At 38.5% G+C, this 20,649-nt stretch overlaps 1 protein-coding gene across 1 annotated transcript in view; it reads right to left on the reverse strand.

The window, feature by feature from the left end:
• TENM3 (teneurin transmembrane protein 3) overlaps positions 1-20,649 on the reverse strand; it is a 126,394-nt gene that overhangs the window by 75,806 nt on the left and 29,939 nt on the right. Inside the window, exons 4-8 of the mRNA XM_075149291.1 lie at positions 14,685-14,895; positions 14,083-14,184; positions 13,741-13,935; positions 12,198-12,398; positions 9,036-9,221 (exon numbers count right to left, since the gene is read on the reverse strand). Of these exons, the coding sequence (XP_075005392.1) occupies positions 9,036-9,221; positions 12,198-12,398; positions 13,741-13,935; positions 14,083-14,184; positions 14,685-14,895 (895 nt within the window). The remainder of the gene's footprint in view (positions 1-9,035; positions 9,222-12,197; positions 12,399-13,740; positions 13,936-14,082; positions 14,185-14,684; positions 14,896-20,649) is intronic.

Below are 20,649 nucleotides of genomic sequence, written 5' to 3' on the forward strand. Positions count from 1 at the left end.
TCTCTGGCAAAAATTAAGTGGAGTTTCTGCATGAAACAGCCCTCACAGGCTTGCAACATTCTTATATCAGGTCCGTCAGGTGCAGAGGGAAAAGTAGTTAAAGATAGCATTTTATTTCTTATTACAATTGTATGCATGTGCTATAATAGATATCTTCTGTTATATGATATAATGATAATGACACACAACAGTGTTGTCTTGTGGCTTCCTAACTTTATGGTCTTGATTTTGCAACTTTACTAACGTTCTTTTAACATGTTTTTTGTGCATTTGAAAGTTCTCAAGTCCTATGCGCATAAAGTAAACTGAAAAAAAGGAAGGAAAAAAAAGATACTCCATTCTGTGACATTACATTTTTTTCATGGTGAGCAACAGGGAAGCTTAGATGAATCACCTACGCTTCTGCCATTTGTGCTAACCAAGTGTTATGAACATTATTTCTTACTCCCTGCATAGCAAAGCAGTAGCAGGGGATGAGGCACACACTTTTCAGTGGTTTCACAGACACTTGCCAACAGAAGAGAAACTTTGAGAGTTTCACTGCAAGCTCTAGGGAGAATGCAGTTTGTATAAACAGGTTTTTGTCCTTCTTTTGGGGGAACTGGTACAAAAACCAGAGTTGATGGCTCTGGCCGGACCCCTCAAACCTATTCAAGACTCAATCTGTGGTGGTTTACTTCTCCTAACCTGGCTACCAGATCACCCTTAAGTTCCTCCCATTTCCACCCAGCCGAGTTTAACTATCCTGACAATTAAAACACCTTTTGAATGTAAAAAACCAAATATTCCTTGTGATATTTAAACCTGGTATTTTTTATCCTACCCACAGCAGACTTAGAGAATAGTATATTGACTCCTTTATGCAACTGCTTTTACTCTCAAAGAGCGACAAAAAAAAAGCCATGCATCCATATGCAATTTCTCAGGAGCTCCATGCCTCTGCCAGAAAACTTACAGGAGTCCAGAATTCATAAAATTTTAAAGCCACTGTTCTAGCCTGTCTTCAGAGCAGTTCACTTATGTCAAATTCATCACCCACTACAGCCTTTTCTGAGTCTCTTCTGTCTGGCAAGCTGCTTCCTAACTTGAATTTGTGCAGTTGATTATTCTTACTTAAGCACAGAACCCAGCATTTGTTGAATTGCACCTTATTTTTCTGCATAGTCTGTGCTATTTGTTAAAGTAATTTTAAATTCTTGTTCTGTTTTTCAAAGTGCTTGGGGGCAGCGGGCTTTGGTATCATTTGCAAATGTAATTCTCTCTGATCATCACTGAACAGTACTGAAAGCACATGTTCTTCCACTGTAAGCAGCTCATAGTCGTCATCCTTTCCCTGAGTTTATAAGAACCTTGTCTTAGACATACCATATGTTCAGAGCATTGCTGCCAATAGAGGAGGATTACAAACACTCTTTCCTTTTGATACTTCTTTACTCCTAAATTCCCATCTTGCCCTCCTTGTAAAGGAGAACACATGAATGGAATAATTGTTTCAGTCAATTTCCTACATAGGCCAAAACATAATCCTCACCCTGAAATCATACCTTCTTCATCATTTCTGCACTCTTCTCCAATGTCTACGTAGACCTGCAGCAGAGATATCTGCTGCATACATTTCTGCAGAGAGACCTGAATTCACTGCAATTTATCCCTTGCCAAAACCACAACCGTTCTTTGCAACAACCATTTATGGGTTTTTATGTACAAGGACAAATAAGCCCAGTACCCTTTATATTTTTTGTTCTGGAGTCCATCCTGTTTTTACTATAAAGTAAGATTTCTCATCATTATTACTGGAAAGCCACATGTATGTAAGAATAAGAAGTGCAGTTGCTTTTAAGGATATAATAGACATAGGAAGTTTGGGACTGCTGATAGGTTCATGAGCAGAGTTGTTTCCTATTTAACATCTACTTAGCTGGGAAAGGATTTAGAAGAAAGGGTATATGCCATTAAGGATTTAAAACTGTCTCATGTTTAGAGGCTGAAAAAGTTCAAATACCTGTTTGAAACCTCTGACAAACTCGCAAAGACCTGCCTCAGAGAGATGCAGGTAAAACCTGACACTTACATTAAGAACTGCATGAAAGATAAATTTGGCTTGAAAATGTATTACGGGATGGAATGGGATGGGAAGCATTATTGTTTCCATCTTTCTTCCTGACTGGAAGTACTTTCAGAATGTGTCTGAACAGCATGCAACTATACAATGTACAAAAGCACTTATTTTCTGGCCACTTCAGCTCAAGTAAGCTTTGCAACATGCTTTAAAATTCTTCACATCTCAGAGGATTCTGCTGTTTTCTGAAAATGTGCCTAACTTGAACTTCACATGTGGTCCTCATTTAAATGCAAATCAACCAATTAGCAATTTAAAGTATGCTGACAGATAATTCGTATTTGAGATACTTGGTCTTGAAATGTGTTAAGGCCTTGACCAATAATTCACTTTTTTTCACCGCTTCAGATAGGCATGCACTATCTTAAATTTACCTGGTAATTGAATATTTTTATAGTTACCAAACGTACAAGTATTTTGCATATTCAAGGCTTGGCCTGGCAAATTAATAACATGCTCTTCAGGCACAGGAAAGATCAAAAACATAATTGTACTAAATTTCATGAAATCTTGTTAAACTGTAGTTATCAGTCCTCTGAGTGCCAAGAAAGTAATCTTCTCTTTTCCTTGAAGATTTTGCATTGAGGGTACAGGTATAAATATTGTGGTGAAATCCTGACTCCAATGTAGCCAGGTGTTTTGAAAGTAGGATTTCACTCACAATATTGTGGTGAGCTAATTGATATTTGATGTAATTAGTTTTCAATCTTTGGTTAATTTTATCTAGCAATAAACTGTTTGAATATCAAAGGTCATACCTTCATTTAGATACAATCTTACTTTTAGGATGAAATTTGTACTGAGGTGTAATTCCATGAACTCAAAACTAAGGAAAAACATAAATTTAGGAATTTTGACAATTACAGAATATATTAATGCAGCAGTAATTATTCTAATTTGAAGGACAAAAATTTCCTTCTGATCAAAATTCTAAAATCTCAAAAGAATCTTGACATTTATGAAGAATTCTTGGGATGTATGCATTAAGGTACATTAAATACCTGAGACATTAAAACACTATGAAATGTGAATATTCTCAGTAATTTAAAGTTTGAAGAAAAGTAAACCATGCTTGGCAACCTAGCATCAGTACTAAAATGATTGTGCTCATCATAATACCAGTTATCCATGCTGCTCTCCCTCTAACCTGCAAATGTGGAGAAGATCAATCAAGCCCTCAAACTGGTCCATGACTTACTTTGTCAAGTCCATACTTCAAAAACATATAGTGTAATGATATATAGCCATATCAAGTTTTCTATAAGCACTTCCTTTAATTAACAGGAGGAACACATTTGTCTTGACTTGCTCTCTGATCTTATAAAAGATAAAGTGTCATTTCCCTGTAGTCATATTTGAAATCTGTAATATAGGGAGCCCTAAGCTAAACACGTGTTGAAAAGAGCAGGTGCAGACCATATAAGTTCGTGGAGGAGATTACTTCTTAGCATTCCTCAACACCAGCAGTACTTCTGAGCTTACACTGCTCACGGTCACATAGAAAACCAGCCCACAAATGCCTCCGTGTTTGTCCCTAGTCAGAAAACCATTTTAATCAGCAACCAGGTCAGAGTCTGTACTAATGGAAATGCACTTAGGGGAGAGTGTGCTGTAGATGTTATTTATTTTTTTCACAACTCTGAAAACCTAAACCAGATGACTTTCCTGTTTTTCTAGCTAAAATAGCTGAAACTAGAAATCTCTTGCTGAAGAAAATTTATTTTTGGTTTGATTGGTTTTAATGTCATGTTAATGCCATTTCATGCAAAGAAAAAGATTAAAATAAATACTTTGTTGTCCCTTGTTATTTTTTTCTCGACTAAATTTTAGGGGAAATTCTTAGAAGATAAACCAATTCTCACTGGAATAAAAGCATATTACAAGCTGTACACTTCTACAGTGAACCACCACTGGATTTGAATTTCAGTTCTGTGTACCAGGTAAAGTAGTCTCATGCAGCACTCAAAAGTAGCACGAATACCATGATGCTAACTTCAGCCCTCCTGAGGGATTAATATAAATGCTTAATGACATTAATCCACATTTAGATTACTTATGTTTAACGACATGCTTTCCATGCATACATATATAAATATTGATTTTGGACCGAAAGATAATCGTTCAACACGATAACAATTAAACAGCTGTAACCTGTCTCATGTGTTAAGTAATGGAGCTGCAGGCAAACTCCATAAACAGATGGTCTTACCCACCCATGCTTAATGTTAGAGACTTTTTAAAAAAGAGGTGTTGACAAATCTGAACAAGAAGGCATAGTTTTAATGCAAATTGGCCAATTTGCAATTTAAATTACTCTAAAACTAATTTGGTCTATAGAAAAAATTAAGCTGCATTGTAAAACTGAGATGTTACACAGCACATGGATATAGCAGATTCCCCACCAACATAATTATTTACTAATTTCATTCAGCTAACACAGTTTAGTGGAAAGGCAGCTGGAAAACTATTCATATTTATGGGCTTCCTATGACAGTTACTTAATTTACTCATAGTACATGCCAGTTATATCACAAAAAATAATAGACTTTCTGAAATAATATCTGTTCCAATCTCACAAAACAACTACTCAGACAGGAGAGGGTCACTGAACTCATTGCAAGCCAGGACAGAAAGGAAACAAAAACATATTTTAGCACAACTGTGTTATGAAAACTTAATTACAGAGCAAATTTTCATCCAGGCTATCACCTGGGCACCAGCTGTGCATGTGCAGTCTTGTATCACACTGAGATGCAGGTTGAGCTTCCCAAAGTAATATATGGATGTTCACCTCAGACACACGAGTGTCACTCCCAGACCAAATAAACAATTGACAGGTGATTTTCTATGGCTTTGCAGTAAACTGTTGATTTAACCTGTTCTCTCATGGATACAAGAAATGGTAAAATATTTCAGTTCCAGGAGGGAAAAGGCAGTAAGCAATTTAGATGCCTTAAATTGCTTAGTATTTGGAACATATATTGCCAGAGTTTAGTTCAATCCTGTAAGATGTTAAACAATAGCAATAAATCTTGAATTTTGTTAATTGTCATTAGATTCATTTCACCACAACACTGAGCATGTAGTTATCTGCTGAACATCTTTGATATAAATCATTGGAAGTATGTGTTCAGAGCAAAGGCAATGATTCACAAATGTGGCCCATATCATGTGTGGTATTGAAATCAGAGCTACCCTTTGCCAGAGATGCACAATGAAACTGCGTACCAGCAACACACATCAGGTTTACTGCATTAGTCAAAACAATCTTGCCCACCTAACTACACACATTGCTTCAAAAAAGAAAAAAAGTCCTGGTTTATTTAGTCTATTCTGTTCTCTCTCACAAATCAAATGTATATAAAATATATATGTATATTATTTCCCAATTTGTCTCGTGATCCGCAGCCTTAGGGCTTTGTTAGGCTGATGATTAACAAAGGTATGTTAAGCAGCAGATGTCTAAATTTTGTCTGAACAAAAAAGCAAACATTTGCTATGATCTATGACCTGGCTTCCCAATGTCCTTAAGAATAAACAAATGGTCTCTGCAAGTTCAGAGCAATTAGAATTTCCTTTGGCCAAATTTCCATTTGAATATCTTAAAGCATACATAAAAATCAGCATAACTCAAGAAGTAATCTAGGGTTTAAAAGATATTAGAGAGGAATAAAACTAAGGACTACCTTGTTTTAATTAAGGAAATAGGTTTGGTTTTTCCTTTTTTCTACCCTTTAACACGTCAACTAACAGTACAAACAGTGGGCTAACTGAAAATGAGACTGGACAGATAGTCAGCATTTAGAAATAGATAAAAATCATTAGTTGAGGTGCAAAACATTTTTACCATTTTAAACAGCATTAACGCTTCACAAAAAAAAAACCATAATCTCTTTGATCAAATGAGTTACGGATTTAAATGATTCAGTACACATTCCAGTTAGTGCCTCTTAATTAATTAATGCAGTGATTAATGTACACATATCTACTCCATTTTGTGCATCCAGGTAGAGATGGTGGGCTATTCCTTTCACAAAAAGTGATTAAATGCATTGCCCTTAAAATTTACAACTCCTCCAAAATGTTCCTTTCCCAAAGAAGTTGTAAATTTAGGCCATTGCACTTCATGCGACTTCCAGCTAATAGCTGCATCAAACAAATACATCTGCATTTCTACAGTGCTTCACACTACTGCGGTTAAATGGTTAATGACTTTTAGAAACAAGAACGATGCAATTGTTTATTTTTAGACATATAGAGGGAGAGTGGGAGTCTTTCATACGCACAACACAAGTTACGTCAATATTCTGCTACCCAGTTGAGAGTTGTAAGTAGCATAAAAATGCCTGAGTTACAAATAGAGGGTGACAATAAAATGGTTTTCATGGAGAAACATTCTGATGTCCCTTGTGTTTTGAAATGTATTGCTCAGAAAGAGCTACTACCTACTCCGGGGCAGGTGAGAGAAAGGCAAATTGACTCTTCATTTACCAAGCTGAAGAAGCAGCAATTTTTACTTCACTAAGTGGAAATACTCTTGGAAATGAGCAATAAAATGACCTGGTTTCTCCATAACACTGGGCTCCTGAAGAAAACAGCTCTAAGAAAAATAAATATTACAGCAGGCTAGAGCCTGTACCTCATTACTTGTCTTGGAGGCTGTAAGGGCAATATAAACAAATCAAACTATCTTTACAGCAGCAGCCACAAAGTAAACACCCATTTAAAGAATAAACAGGTGGGAAGACAGACCTGCTCGCCCAGTGCTGAGGAAAAACTTGTTTGTGCTTAATATGTTGGAAAAATTGTTCAAGAGCAGTTCATCCGTGTATAACTACAACCCTTGAAATGCTGCCAAGGTCAGTGAGACCAACAGCAGAGCAATCTGCTGAGTAATTGCTCGTTGGCAAGTTAAAGCGGTCAAGGGAAAGGCTTTATCCTACTTCCAAAGATTTACTTTATTTTATTGTTCAGAAAGCAGTTCTCTCCCCATCTCTCTACTCTCTTTGTCAGCACGTTTTCTGGAAGCTCCTCAAAAATGTTAACCCTACCAATTCTCCCTGGGATTCTGCAGATGCACCTTGGTTCCCCCTCCCTCATATGTCTGAGCAATCTCATTAGTAAACAAAAAAAAAATCAATTGTGATTTCTGTAAAAAATAGTTCACAAATCAATCTTACTACTTCACACCTGACTCGCTTCTGCAAAATAAAACCTTGCCTCATCTTCCTGGTGCAATGGTATCAGTTAATACAGCTGTAACAGGCCCTCATTTTCCACGCCCTCAGAGCTCCACCACTGTTTCCCTTGACCACCGAGTGCAGCACCACCACCCCACCTCTCAGTCAGGGCTGTAAGCTACCTGGGAACGCAGCTTGGGATTTACGATTTTCTAGATACTCATGCCCCAGTGATGGCTTAGCTGTGCACACATTCGGAGTTACAGCCATTCCAAAACAGCCACGTAAGTTAAAATTCTCCAGCCTCTTTTTAGCTTGTGGCAAAAGCAAATCATGCTGCATTCACATCCATCAGCTCTACCGCTGTTAGACTTACTGTCCTATCCTGTTGCTTTGGCTACATCATCTCTTTTAACTGACTCTCCTTCATCTCTCCAAACATAAAACTATGGCTTTTTTTACTTACTGGAATTTTTTTTACTATTTGGATTATCCATGATTTCCCCATCACTCAATGTTGCTCTTTCCTTTGTCTGACCTGTGGCTACCTCTTTTGCTGTCTGCTCAATCCACCTCTAAGTGCTTAGCCAAGATGCTTCTCACACTTGGGAGATGTGCCCCATAAATACCTGCAGAGCCATGTTGTTACTCCTGTCACAGCCTTTGACGAGCTTTATGCAAAGCTCCCCACACATCTAAGTACAAGCTAGTCGTCTCTTGCAGTTAGACCATTGCCAGTTCCTTTGTCTGTGCTTCCTACCTGTTGTCACGCCATAGTTTCTCTGTGTGGTTATGCTAAGACAAAAATTGTTTGGATAGGACCCTCCTCCTCTGCTACAGGCCTGCAGTGTCTTGCATAAAGGGGGATTAGTGTGGAAGGGAATTTCTTAGCACTATGACTATACAAAACCAATATAAAAATGATAAACCTTTTGGCAACTCCTCCTCCGCTTTTTCTTAGTCCCCTTATTTACATGTGCAATTTCTCATGCTAGCTCACCATCAAGCTCTGTGCAGTGCAGAGGGATATCCCGCTCTATATGGGATATACGGACTGTAACTAACTAAGAAAAGCTCCATTGATAAAGGCACAGTAATTTCCAAAGGTTTCCAGGCGCTAGAACTAACTTCATTACAGAAACATAGAAGCTGTAATAAGGATGGCTTCTTCTCAATCACCTGTATTAAACTTGTTACATTATTTACATGTAAGAAATGTGATATAATTCTAAAATAGAGCATTATGTTGACAAGAAGATAATTTTGGGCAGCTAGATCACATTTATTACAAGGTAGAAGTGACACTTTTGTGTAGGCAAGTCACTTTTTAGAGCTTCTTCTCCATAAAAGAAAAAAAAAAAGAAAAACAATAGGAAGCTTCATTTCCGAAAGACATAAAGCTATCACATAAAAATAGAAAAGCACGAATCAAATAATATATTTACAGTTTAAAATAAAAGTAACCCCCCCCTCAGCAAAAGGCATTTAAAGGGAAAAGATTGAAAAGGAAATTCTTCCACCTCCTTTTCATGGCAAACTAGGTATGAAGAACCGATGAGCCATTATATAACCATTTCCTTTCTTAAAATATCAACTCCTTTACACAGACTGACACGTGCAAATATTCTGTTTGAAGAAACAAGCTTCAAAGTAATACACTTCTTATTCAGATGTGGCCAGCAGCGCCGGCACTTTGAATTTTGCAGCGAAGACAGGGTAAAGCATAGCCAGCCTACCAATGGTACAGTGCTCTCCGTTCCATCCCTGGCTACATTCACACTTCCCGTCTTTACAGGTGCCATGCTCCGCGCAGCGGGGATGGCAGGCTCTCTGGTTGCAGGCTGCACCCGTCCAGCCTTCCTCGCAGCGACACGTGCCACCCATGCACACACCATGTGTGCCGCAGTCCACCGAACAGACTTCTGCATTCGAGAGGAGAGAGGGGGAGAAAAGGAGGCAGAGAGTGCACACGGGAGAGAGAGGGTATGCATTAATTAGCAGCACTACATTTTAATTCAGCATGTGAAGAATAAGAAAGGCAAAATCTTTGAAAATTAAATCAAAGGAATTTACTGTGAAAGGCATTTTCAGGTAGGACCCAACAGAATACGGAATACAGAGTTTTATCTCTATGCTAATGCTCACTTAGTCATCCAGCAGACTTAGCGGTGCTTAAGAGTCCACAGCTCTTCTGTTAGCTCTGAGTAATTTTCAGTCATATTTTTTGTGATCACATATGTCTTAAGAGTAACTTTTTGTAACTTAGATTACATGGCACTTAGACCTACTAGAACTTACGCTGTACTCCTAGTGATTATATTTGCCACATACCTAGGTCACTGCGTGTTGTGAGTGAAAATCTAGTATTAATGAAAGTTCATTTTAACAAGGTTTCCCCTTCCTACCCTGCTCCCTGTTTTCTTTCAAAGTAAAAATGTGCCATTTCTGACACATTTTTTCATTATAAAGAATCAGCCTTAGTGAGACAAATTAGTACTCTGCTGACATACTGACACATCTGTTAAATATAAAAGATGATTCTCTCTTACTTTCAGTAAATTTGTATCAGTGACAGCTACGAACAGTCTGGTTTAAATAATAGATTGTTAAAAAAAATAAATCAACATACAGCAATTCAACCTGTCATTTACATATAGTAACAGGATCTTGTAACTGATAGAATAATTGAAAAATATGTTAACAGCCAAAGGTAGTCAGAGGCCAAACAACGCATGTTAAGTCTCAGCTAATACAAGATGATAACTTAGACTGCCAGATTTTGCATTTACAGTTTTGGTTCATTTAATCAGGCTCCAGCAAACTTTACTTCTGCTAAGCAGACAACAGAAAAACAAGAGGAGATACAATACAGCCTGAGGGACTTCTTTCATTCCTTGGCATACAGCTGGCTGTAACCATGTACTGGTTCATAGAAGTACTGTATTTAGTTTTTGTTTTCTTGTGAAAGACAACAAACAGTTTAGTAATAAAAGACTGAAATTATTTTCAACAGCAAAAGAAAGAAGCAATCAGCGCAAGAAGGGTTTCCAGTTTCCCACTCAATAGTGTTTTTCTTCCCCCATAGGGTATAACCCCCTATCTCAAAGTGCTGTGGAACATTAAACACGGTGTCAAGGAGCTGTGATATTTCCCAGAAGAAACAGCCCAAAACCTTTATGGAGAAAGACAGCTGTAATTTCCCCCTCCCCGTTTTTTCCCTATACAGCATTTTATAACTACTTTGAATTAAATTTTTGATTAAGAGATGCAAGATGGTTTGATTAACTTTAGAGTCACAAAACGTCAGCGCAGCTCCAAGAAACAAAGGTTTATTTCTCTTCAATCTAATCAATTTTTCATTAGGGTGAAGGTGTTTATCAGCTTTTAGCACACTAGCTTTGAGCAAGGTGCGTCAATCTTTGTAATGAACTTATTAATTAGAGTTAATTTAATTGAAGTGGAATTGAAGGGCTAATTAACGGACAAACTGCTGATGAAGATAGAGGAAAGCTCTGCTGATTTCAAACCTATAAACCCCTCTGATGGAAATAACTCATTCTTTTTTTCTTCTAGCAGCTTAACAAAATGTTTATGGGTAAGATTTACTTTTTTAGTGTACCACTCTGAAGGTCATTTTGCACGACTTCAGCAAATAGTCCATGCGTATTTTTACAAAGTTCTTTTGTGAGTTTGATACTTTTGAAATATTTGAGAAGATCAGAAATATTTTATGTTATTTTAATGACCAATCGTTCCTTGAAACATAAGTAAAAGATGGAGCATAACTGAAAAATCAAAAATGGTGTAGAGGACAGTGTCAAGAAATACAAGATCCATATTTTGCCAGAGAACTAGAAAGGATCTCTCACAAATAGCCATTTTTAGTGCTGAAAGTGTTCAGAGAAGAATTTTTTCTTCTAAACAAATTTAACAGAAGACAACATTTTCTTCTCTCTGTCAGTTTTTCTTGAATGTTTGGAACTCTGGCCTATCACTCTCGTATGCATAAACCATTATGGAGTATCACAGATCCTGGTCAGGAAGTACATTTGTTTTAAAAAGATGGTTCCTCACAAAAAAGTTATATTTATTCATAAGCTGGCATAAACCCAGCTAGCCCATGTGTTCAGTTTTCATTAACAAAATCATCTGAGTTGTTAGATGAACTGTTTTAGACAAATATGTGTCTCACAGTTAGACATGATTTCTCTTTCGGTGTGTGGCTACCAAACAATATTCTAAAAACTCGTATTTGTCAAAAGGCTGCTGTCATACTTTATAAATATTTAGATTCTGCTCTCTGTGATAGTACCTCCATTCATTTTCTCCTTCTGTTTCTAAGCTGAGACTATGGTTTTAATAAGCTCCGTTTCAGACTTCAAGAAATCCCTCTGCTTCTTCACTCTTAGCAACTCCTTCCACCCTGGCAGCCTGTGCTCTTCCTCAAAAGCTGTTTAGGATTCATTCTTGCATTCCCTTTGCCTTCAAACTGTAATACTGACTGTTTTTCAAGAAAAATACCTCCAATTAGCTGGAGAGATTTTTAAAATGTGACTGCTTCTAGTTTCAATAGTGTAGTTTTAAGTTTCTAAGTAGATGTATTGGGTAAGACGATACTTAGATCCATGTATCCTACAAAGAACATTCTGTACTTGCATGTGAAGTACCTGAAGTTACCAGGTGAAGGCAGCTAAAAGATACCAACAAATACATTGATTTTCAAATACTTCAAATTCATAAATTATTTTGAACCTTTGAATCAATTCACAGTTCACGCTGAAATCAACTCAAAGACTTCCATCAGCTCAGCAGGTCAGGTCCTAACACAATAATGTCATTAAAATGCTGCTGTTCAAGATGTCACCATTTTACAAAATGCAAGTGCTTTTAACCCTCACCATTGGAGCAATCTGGACCTGTCCAGTTGGGGTCGCAGGTGCAGGTACCACTCTCTTGAAGATAGGTGCCGTGGCCCGAGCACTGGTCAGGGCACATTGTCTTCAGGATTTCACAGTTGTTGCCGCCCCAGCCCGGGTTGCAGTGGCACTCGCCATGGATGCACACGCCGTGGCTGGAGCAGGCTGGGTCCAAGCAATCCGCTGCAGGGAGATGAGAAAGATCAGCTTAAACTTGTCATTCCTAACAACAGTAATCAACCCCTAGATGCTTATGGCACTTTGGGCTTAATCCACATTTTAAGACCTTGTGAAATAGGCAGTGTTGCACTTATCTTAAAAGTAAACATCAGTAGGTTGCAGCTGAGAAGTTCACCTTTGTTTCATTGCAATGGGTAAGGAAAAGACAGAGTGGACCAAGGTACCTTGATGCCAGCCTCCCTTCTCTGGCTACAACGTAAATCACTCTTTATCGTCACTAATTGCACCGCGACAATTTTCTTTGTAAAAACACCTTGCCTCCACATCACTTTCTGGTATTGTGAAATTTGTGTGTGCACATAACTGACATCAAGACATTTACAGGCTACCACTGAGTTAATGGAGAACCTTTCAAGGTTTGCTAATTTTTCTGAATTGCAACAAGATTGGCGTTGGATCTGGGGCAACTGATCTCTGTTCTGCCTAATCACAGTGTAACAAGTGTTGGATTCCCTGCAGCACTCAGTATCAACTGACCCCATCCACCGCTACAGAATTTTGACAGCTGTATAGGACCCTCAACTTGTTTCAGAAATAAATGAGTTGCATACTTTCTATCTGTCTTAATTCACTTTAATGTGCTTTAGATGACGAGATTTAATTTAGCAATTTGACTCAATAAAATGTTACACTTGTAGGGTCAATGGTCTGAAAATTTAATTCCAGAGACTTAATTGCATTACTTTGTATGGGGAGATCAATAAAATCAATTTGATTGAGGAAGAAAACGGCGCTTTTTACTCTCTAAAAAAATAGAACGGAAAATGAACTGCATTTTGCAGCACACCAGAACGAATATTATTATGCACATCTCTGGAATACAAAAATGATGCATCATTTTTCACTCTGATGCATTTGAATCAGCACTTTCCACAATGTGGTTGGTGGAAAAGATCACTAACAAATGCAATACATTAATGATTTATTCTATACTGTGAAAATTCACTAAGTCTTCCTGTATTCCAACATGTATTTTTTGTATGCTTTCTTCTTAGCTGACCTCAGCCAGAAAAAATAAATAAAAATATACTGGCAACCAAAAAGATATCACACATTATTAAGAATTTTCCCACCGATTACTTGAGGATAAAGAAAGTATAATAATTCTGTAGAATTCAGTGATACTAGTGATTCCCAAACTTGATTTTTGGTATTCTGAAATGGTTTTTGAAGAAACACCATTAGTGAGTATGATCCAGATCTAGCAAAATCGATAGAGCTGGATGTGCCAGCTGGAAACCTGACCAACAACAGCAGTTGCTGGGGTAAATATTTACTCATTTACCTTCTTCACAGTTTTCTCCTTTGTATCCAGAGTTGCAGGCACAAGAGCCCATGATGCAAATGCCCCGGCCCCCACACTGGGGATCGATGCACTGAGTTGTAGGCACGTCACACTCGGTGCCCTTCCAGCCGCTGTAACACAGGCAGCGCCCTTTGGAGTACTGCCCATTGCCACTGCACAGCACTGGGCAGGCTGCTGTGAAATGAAACACGGCAGAAAAATTAAAACCAAGTTCTTCACCAAAGCTTTATAAAGAAGCAAGTCACGTGCCAGTTGCTTTCCCAATGTATTTGTCTTCGTGCTCGCTTAAACTGACTTGAGAAAAGTATTGGGTTGATTTACCTCTCGAACAATCGGGGCCCAGAAACCCTGGAAAACAATGGCAGGATCCAGAAACACATTCGCCATTACCATGGCAATTTCGGGGGCATTCCACCACAGACTCTAAAGGGAAAAAAAGGAGGACAATTCACAGATGCCCACCGCATGAAGTACCTATCATTTGAACCACTACTAACTGACAGCCCGCTCTCCCTCCGAAAGAAGTGTTTACGTTTTGCTTGTTTGAAGAGCACAAATAGCTGTGATTTTCTATTGCTGATGCCTCTAGTATCTTAGGACATTATATTCCAACAAAAAGGCTCAAATTATAATGGTAAAACCATATGAGCTCCATACTTAAAATCCAGCCCTGTGCCATTTAACGAATACTTCAAAACAGCGTCCTCCTTTCAAGCACTGTTTTACGAGAAGGTACACCTCTTATGCCTTATGCCAAGTAATTAAAATATATATTCTGCATTTTATTCTGAGCAGCAAAAGAAACACTATGAATGGAAAACCTGTGAAAAAAAGTCAGATCATTTAACTAAAATGTAAACTGTATTCCTAAAAAACCTGACCAGAGCCTAGCATTTGGTAAAAGCTTTGAAGATTACGCTTACCTATAATTATGGTATTAAAAGACACCTGCTCTGCATTTTTCCCATCGTTATAAAAGGCCAGGTGCCAGATGCCAGAATCCAAATACTGGATAAAACCTGCCTCGTGGAGACTGATAGACCTCGCCTGCCGCCCTGCTCTCTCTGACTCCAGCAGGTTGCGTTGCTCCTTTGCAATCAGCCGGCTGCCATCCAGGAGCTCCACGAAGTCGTACTGCGGGGAGGAACAGACAGGAGCTTGACAAGTCACGGGATGACCCACGGCGCCGTTAGCTTCCCCATAACATCCTGACAATCTGCTTGTATTTTGACCAAGAGTTTCCCCTTTGGAGCAGGGAAGCAGGAGCTGAAACCAACCCTTGCTTATTTCTTTGTCCCTTGCTAAGACTTCAACCAAAAATACCAGCTAGTCCTCATGCTTATTAGAGTGGCTTTTTCGGTCTGCAGTCTGAATTGCAGGTGAGAGCTAACTTTCAAAGTGTGTTATATGCATGTGGGTTAATAATAATATCCAACACCAATAATCTTTGCTTTTCATTTAGTTTCAGATGAAAGATTAAATTGTTTGATCCCCCTTTTGGACAGTCTGGAGTTCTGGAGGAAGGAGACCAAGAGCTCAGCATATAAAGCTGGGGGAAGAAGAAGGAAGGGGGGGACGTTCGGAGTGATGGTGTTTGTCTTCCCGAGTAACCGTTACGTGTGATGGAGCCCTGCTTTCCTGGAGATGGCTGAACACCTGCCTGCTGATGGGAAGTAGTGAATGAATTCCTTGTTTTGCTTTGCTTGCACGCACAGCTTTTGCTTTACCTATTAAACTGTCTTTATCTCAACCCACGAGTTTTCTCACTTTTACCCTTCCAATTCTCTCTCCCATCCCACTGTGGGGGAGTGAGCGAGCAGCTCATTGTGTGGTGTTTAGATGCCGGCTGGGGTTAAACCACAACAGCTTCCTATCACAGAAGCCCAAAAGAGGAGATGGAAAGCATAAAACATTGCAACTGTTGAAAATGACAAACTGACAAAAAATATGGTACCTCAGGTCAATGGACAGCACATATTGTTTTGTTAACAACCATCAGTGGGGCTTAGAAAAATGTAGCAGCATCTCAGCTGACACAACAAGCAAACTCACAACCCAAGATGTTACGCATGTTAATCTTAACTAGTGCTAATAGCACCTGCTCTGGGCCCTGCACTGATTTACGCTGTCTGGGAGTCTCCTCTCATGGCTTGAAAGATGTCTTCTGCACATTTATCCTGTAAAGATCAATGTGTATATAGCAAAATTAAACAGGTAGGAAATTAAAGAGCATTCTTGCTTGTGGTAGAGAGTCTCTGCTTTTCCTGCTGAGTCTGTTCACAGTTTCACTTTTACTCTGACACGTTTATTGTATGAAGTGAACTGTAACACGTAAACCTTCAATCTTCCTACAGGTTTGAGATCTCTCTCAAATGAATTTACATCCAGGGCCTATTAAAGTAAAGGCCAGTATATGATTCACGGATTCACCTGAGCTGGATAACATTGGTTACCGGGACCAGAGAATCAGTGGTTTTACATCCTGACTTGTGACCTTCAGAAACTGCTCCTGCGACAAAGAAACACGATAGCCTTTGGTCTGGAACAAGGGCTTAAGTACTTATGTTTTCTTCTTGAAATTACAGGCCAAAATGCACTGCTATTGTAAGAATGTTCCTCTCCAGTAATCAGAATTATCTTCCTACCATTCAGGAGGTGAAGGAAATGCATAGTTAATATGCCTCTATCAACACCTGAGACACTTTTCCAGCTATGTCTAAACCAGCAGAATAGAACATAACGTGATTAGGATGTGCAGAAGCCGGTACCTCGGTATGCTGTCACTTTGAATGTACATGCTGCACCACATGAAAAGAAATGCAACCGTTTTGGGAGAGCACCAATTATTCAAAACCATTCAACATGCTCAATTGTCAGAGATTTAAAAATTCATCTTATTTTGTGAGAGAGAGAAAAACAATTTTAGTTGTGGTTTTTTTTTTCTCCCTCCCACCTGACTCAAGAAAGCTCAGGGAGTTTTGAGTTTTAACAAGTCATTTATGGACATTAGGAACAACCTTGTAATTTGTATAGTGCAGAGGATCGTCTTTTGTAGGAGGACAATTTCAGATTAAAACCGTATTTTTGATACAGAAGCAAGTGATTACACTACTTGATTGACCACAAAGAGTATACTAATGGCTGACAAGCATGGTCCAATTAATGATTCTGTATTTGTAATGTAATAAGGGCATATGCTGTTATCAGAACACCATTTTAGACTACATTTCAAAAGCCACACAGAGGGGAATTTACTGTTCATTCTGTCCCCCAGCAAAAACCAATAATTGATCTTAACCCTTTTAAAGGCTATTTTTTATATTTAGGACATGATAACAGAAAGAGACTGGAAAAACAATTACCTTCATAAGCAAAAACATACCAATTTTATTTTCTTCCTATGAGGATAAATTAATTGCCTTTATACTGAGACTAAATGCGTTGATTTGCCCCACCGTTCCATTCAGTTTTGCTTTAAACCAAAGTCCTTTTTTTATTCTTAAAGTCTCTTTAAATAAACATATTGATTCTCTGGCTGCAATGGAACTGACATTTTTAGAAAGTGTCACAAAGACTTTCAGGCTCGCATTGATTGGGTTTTGAATGGACAGCCTCTGTCAATTATTTCTGGTTGATTTATTTATGATTCCCCAGAAAGAGAGAACTATGCATCTCAGATAGGTCTGTGACACACACATAGTGGCTTGAGACTGATTTCAGTACCTAAAGAGAATACAGAAACACAACCAAAAATAATGTCCCCATTACAATATATTAAACCATTTCCTACATGCTGTATCCCTGTTATTTTGGATTATGGGACAGAAGGAGAGTTAAATTTGCTGCATTCTGTTATTATTTTATGATGAAATGCTAAGCAACTGATAGGAATTAGATACAGTCGATCCTGTTCCAAGACTTCTTGAGATCTCTCCCAAGCTCAATTCTACCATGCTTTCATTATGTCCCTCGCAGTGGTAGGATAATTGGCATCAGAGGTTGTACAGCTATGGAAAGATAGACTTCAGTTTCCTCTTACTCACTGCCTGGTTTTAACTGGATACAAAAAAGAGGTGGATAAACAGGCAAAGGGTCCGGGAGAGAAGTGGAGAACAAGGTGGCAAATGTAATATGCAAGTTTTGCATTATAGCCAAAGGTGACATGGGGAGAAGGCAGACATTCATAGAAACACTGAAGCTGTAAGGGGGGAGCTAAAGAAGATGGTGGCGTGTGGTGACACACAGGGTGTCATAGCCATATGAGCAAAGATATTGGAGGGGGACAGCTGGTAAGGAAACTTTACAAAAGCTGGCAGAGTGCAGGTAGTAATCAGTTCTCTATTATTTAACATAAGAGCTGAAAATTCAAATACTGACGTTTGAGAAACAGGCAGCAGTTGCTCATTTGCATAAATTTTGTTATTAGCACTTGTCACTCTGTGACTAGGAGATAAGGGCAGATAGCATTCAAGAGATGCAGACATGAAGTGATATATATGGGTGAGATCCTGCTTTTCAAAGTCCTCATGAAACAACCCTAGCTTTACACATCCAGACATGGGCTCTGAGCCAACTTTTATCATTCTGGGATGAGATCTTGGAGCTATGGTAGACAGATCTACGGAAATATCAGTTCTTCGATCAAAAAAAAAAAAAGCAGACATCATTAAGGCATTGTATGAAACTATCTTAGTTAAACATCTGCTATGTTCTGTGCTGTTCTGGTCTCCCCATCTTGAAAAGGCTGCAGTAAAACTAGAGAACATTCAGAAAAGGACAAGGATGATCAAAGGATTGAAGCAGCTTTCATACAAAGAATGACGAAACAGACTGGAAAAAACAGAACTCATTGAGGACACTAGAGATCTATAAATCAAGGGTGGCATGCAGAAGAAATCGGTGAGAAACTCTCCACTGCCTCTTCCAAAACACTACCAACAGGGTGTCAAACTAAAACTACCAGGAGGCTGCCTCAAAACACACTGAGGAGTGACATGTGTGAGATGTGTAGTTAAGCCCCGAAACTCCTTGCTGCAAATGTCACAGATGCTAAAAGCTTCCATAGGTTCAAACGTGACTACGCAGATTCACAGGGAAAAAGAATCTATCAAAGGGTGTAAAATACAAAGACAGCACCTTTGACTCAGGAAGTCCTTCAGACTTAGAACGCTGGAAGCCAAGAGTGTATTGTAGGAAGAATCGCTACAAATCTGTCATGCTGCTATATTAATCTCCACATATCTACTAATGGCCACCATCACAGACAGAATGCTGGGCTAGATGGGCCTTTGATGAGACCCAGCGTGGACTTCATGTGTTTTTCTAATATGTTCCTGTGATACTTGGAGCTATACGAGTAAGCTGCCTCATCTGATGGAAGGATATGCAGTGAAGCCCAGAATTAGCTGTTAGTCTGCCCCTGTCTGGCTTGCAGTTAACTTTTGCCAGTACAAGCCATAAGGGTTAGGGGAAATAAGAAAACAATAAATAGATTTATGCTTGCAAACCCCGCAATGTTCTATATCATTAGACATCCTTTTGCCTAAATACCTTATTTTGTTTATATAAGCTACTTTGGTAAAATACATATGCGATTAGGACTTTGCGGCAGAAAGGCCTAAACTGTTGAGAAATATTTTACTCCATTTTTTTCCCCCATGTGCAGGAGCACAGTCACAAAAAAAACCCCAACCACCCACTGGAACTGCATTTTTTGGAGATTACATACATGCTTTATCTCAGGCACCTAAACCAGACATCTCTGGGTTCAAGGCCATACAAACATTCTGATAACCCCGCACCCTTAGGAATCTTCAGCAGCCCTAGAATTTCACCAGGGCATTGATAAGTAAGCATGCCTAATTTTTCAAGGTATCAAGTGTCAGTCAAATGGTTTGTAAAAAATACTCTAATGATATACCAGGCAAACATGGGACAAGACAGCTTGGCCTATATCCTGGGAACAATACATCCAAAATGTCACAGAATCTACAGAAGACGTAGTAGCAGGATTTGCATATGATTCTTTCTGTTGTATCATACTTAAACATGAATAAGCACTTTGTTAGTAGGAATCCAAAGGGAAAAGAGTCTGTGTAACACAGATGATGGGAAACAGATTTAGTTATCTTCTCTTCCCGAGTTTTTGGATAAAGGGCACCCCTATTTCAATCTTTTGCCAGGATAAGGAATCAAGGAAGGATCATTTTTCATAGACATATCTACTTGCATAACTTCTCATATAAATGCATAGTCCAGATCAGCTTCTTCAGTTTTATTCATTCTTGCCACAATGTATTCCCCTAGTTCCTGTTATTATTGTTATCCTTGAGATGGCATTTGTATTCCAAATACCTATTTCCAATGGCTGATAACTTTCTGAATCAATTTTCTTTGAGCTAGAATTTCTTATGCTTGTTGTCAGCCTGAGGGTGGGTGTTCATATGTGAAGGTCTGAAGAAAATCCATTTAATCATTTTTATGAGGATCAAATTTTTAAATAAACATAAGTGCATTTTCTGCATTCAGTAAATTGTTTGTAGTTTAATGGAAACTAAACTAAAAAATAAAGCTAATGTAACATTCTGTGATTTTAGCAGCATGAAACTCCTTTGCTGACCCTAATTCTTCCTCTGTGGTTTGCAACTGCTAAATAGGTGATATAATTAGCAATATTTCCATGTTCTAGGTCTTATAAAAGTTATGCCTGAAGAAAAAACGAAATAAATTTAAATAGTGCAGTAGCATGCAAATCGAAATAAAAAAAAAGTAGGATTAAAAAAAAAATTGAATTTTGCAGTTACGGATTTGCTGTTGCAACTGTGTATCAGGCATAATCAGTCAAGCTTCATTGCAATTATACCATTAGGCTGACATACTTAGAGTTGT

This window comes from Calonectris borealis, chromosome 4 (assembly GCF_964195595.1).
Source record: "Calonectris borealis chromosome 4, bCalBor7.hap1.2, whole genome shotgun sequence".
Lineage (NCBI taxonomy): Eukaryota > Metazoa > Chordata > Aves > Procellariiformes > Procellariidae > Calonectris > Calonectris borealis.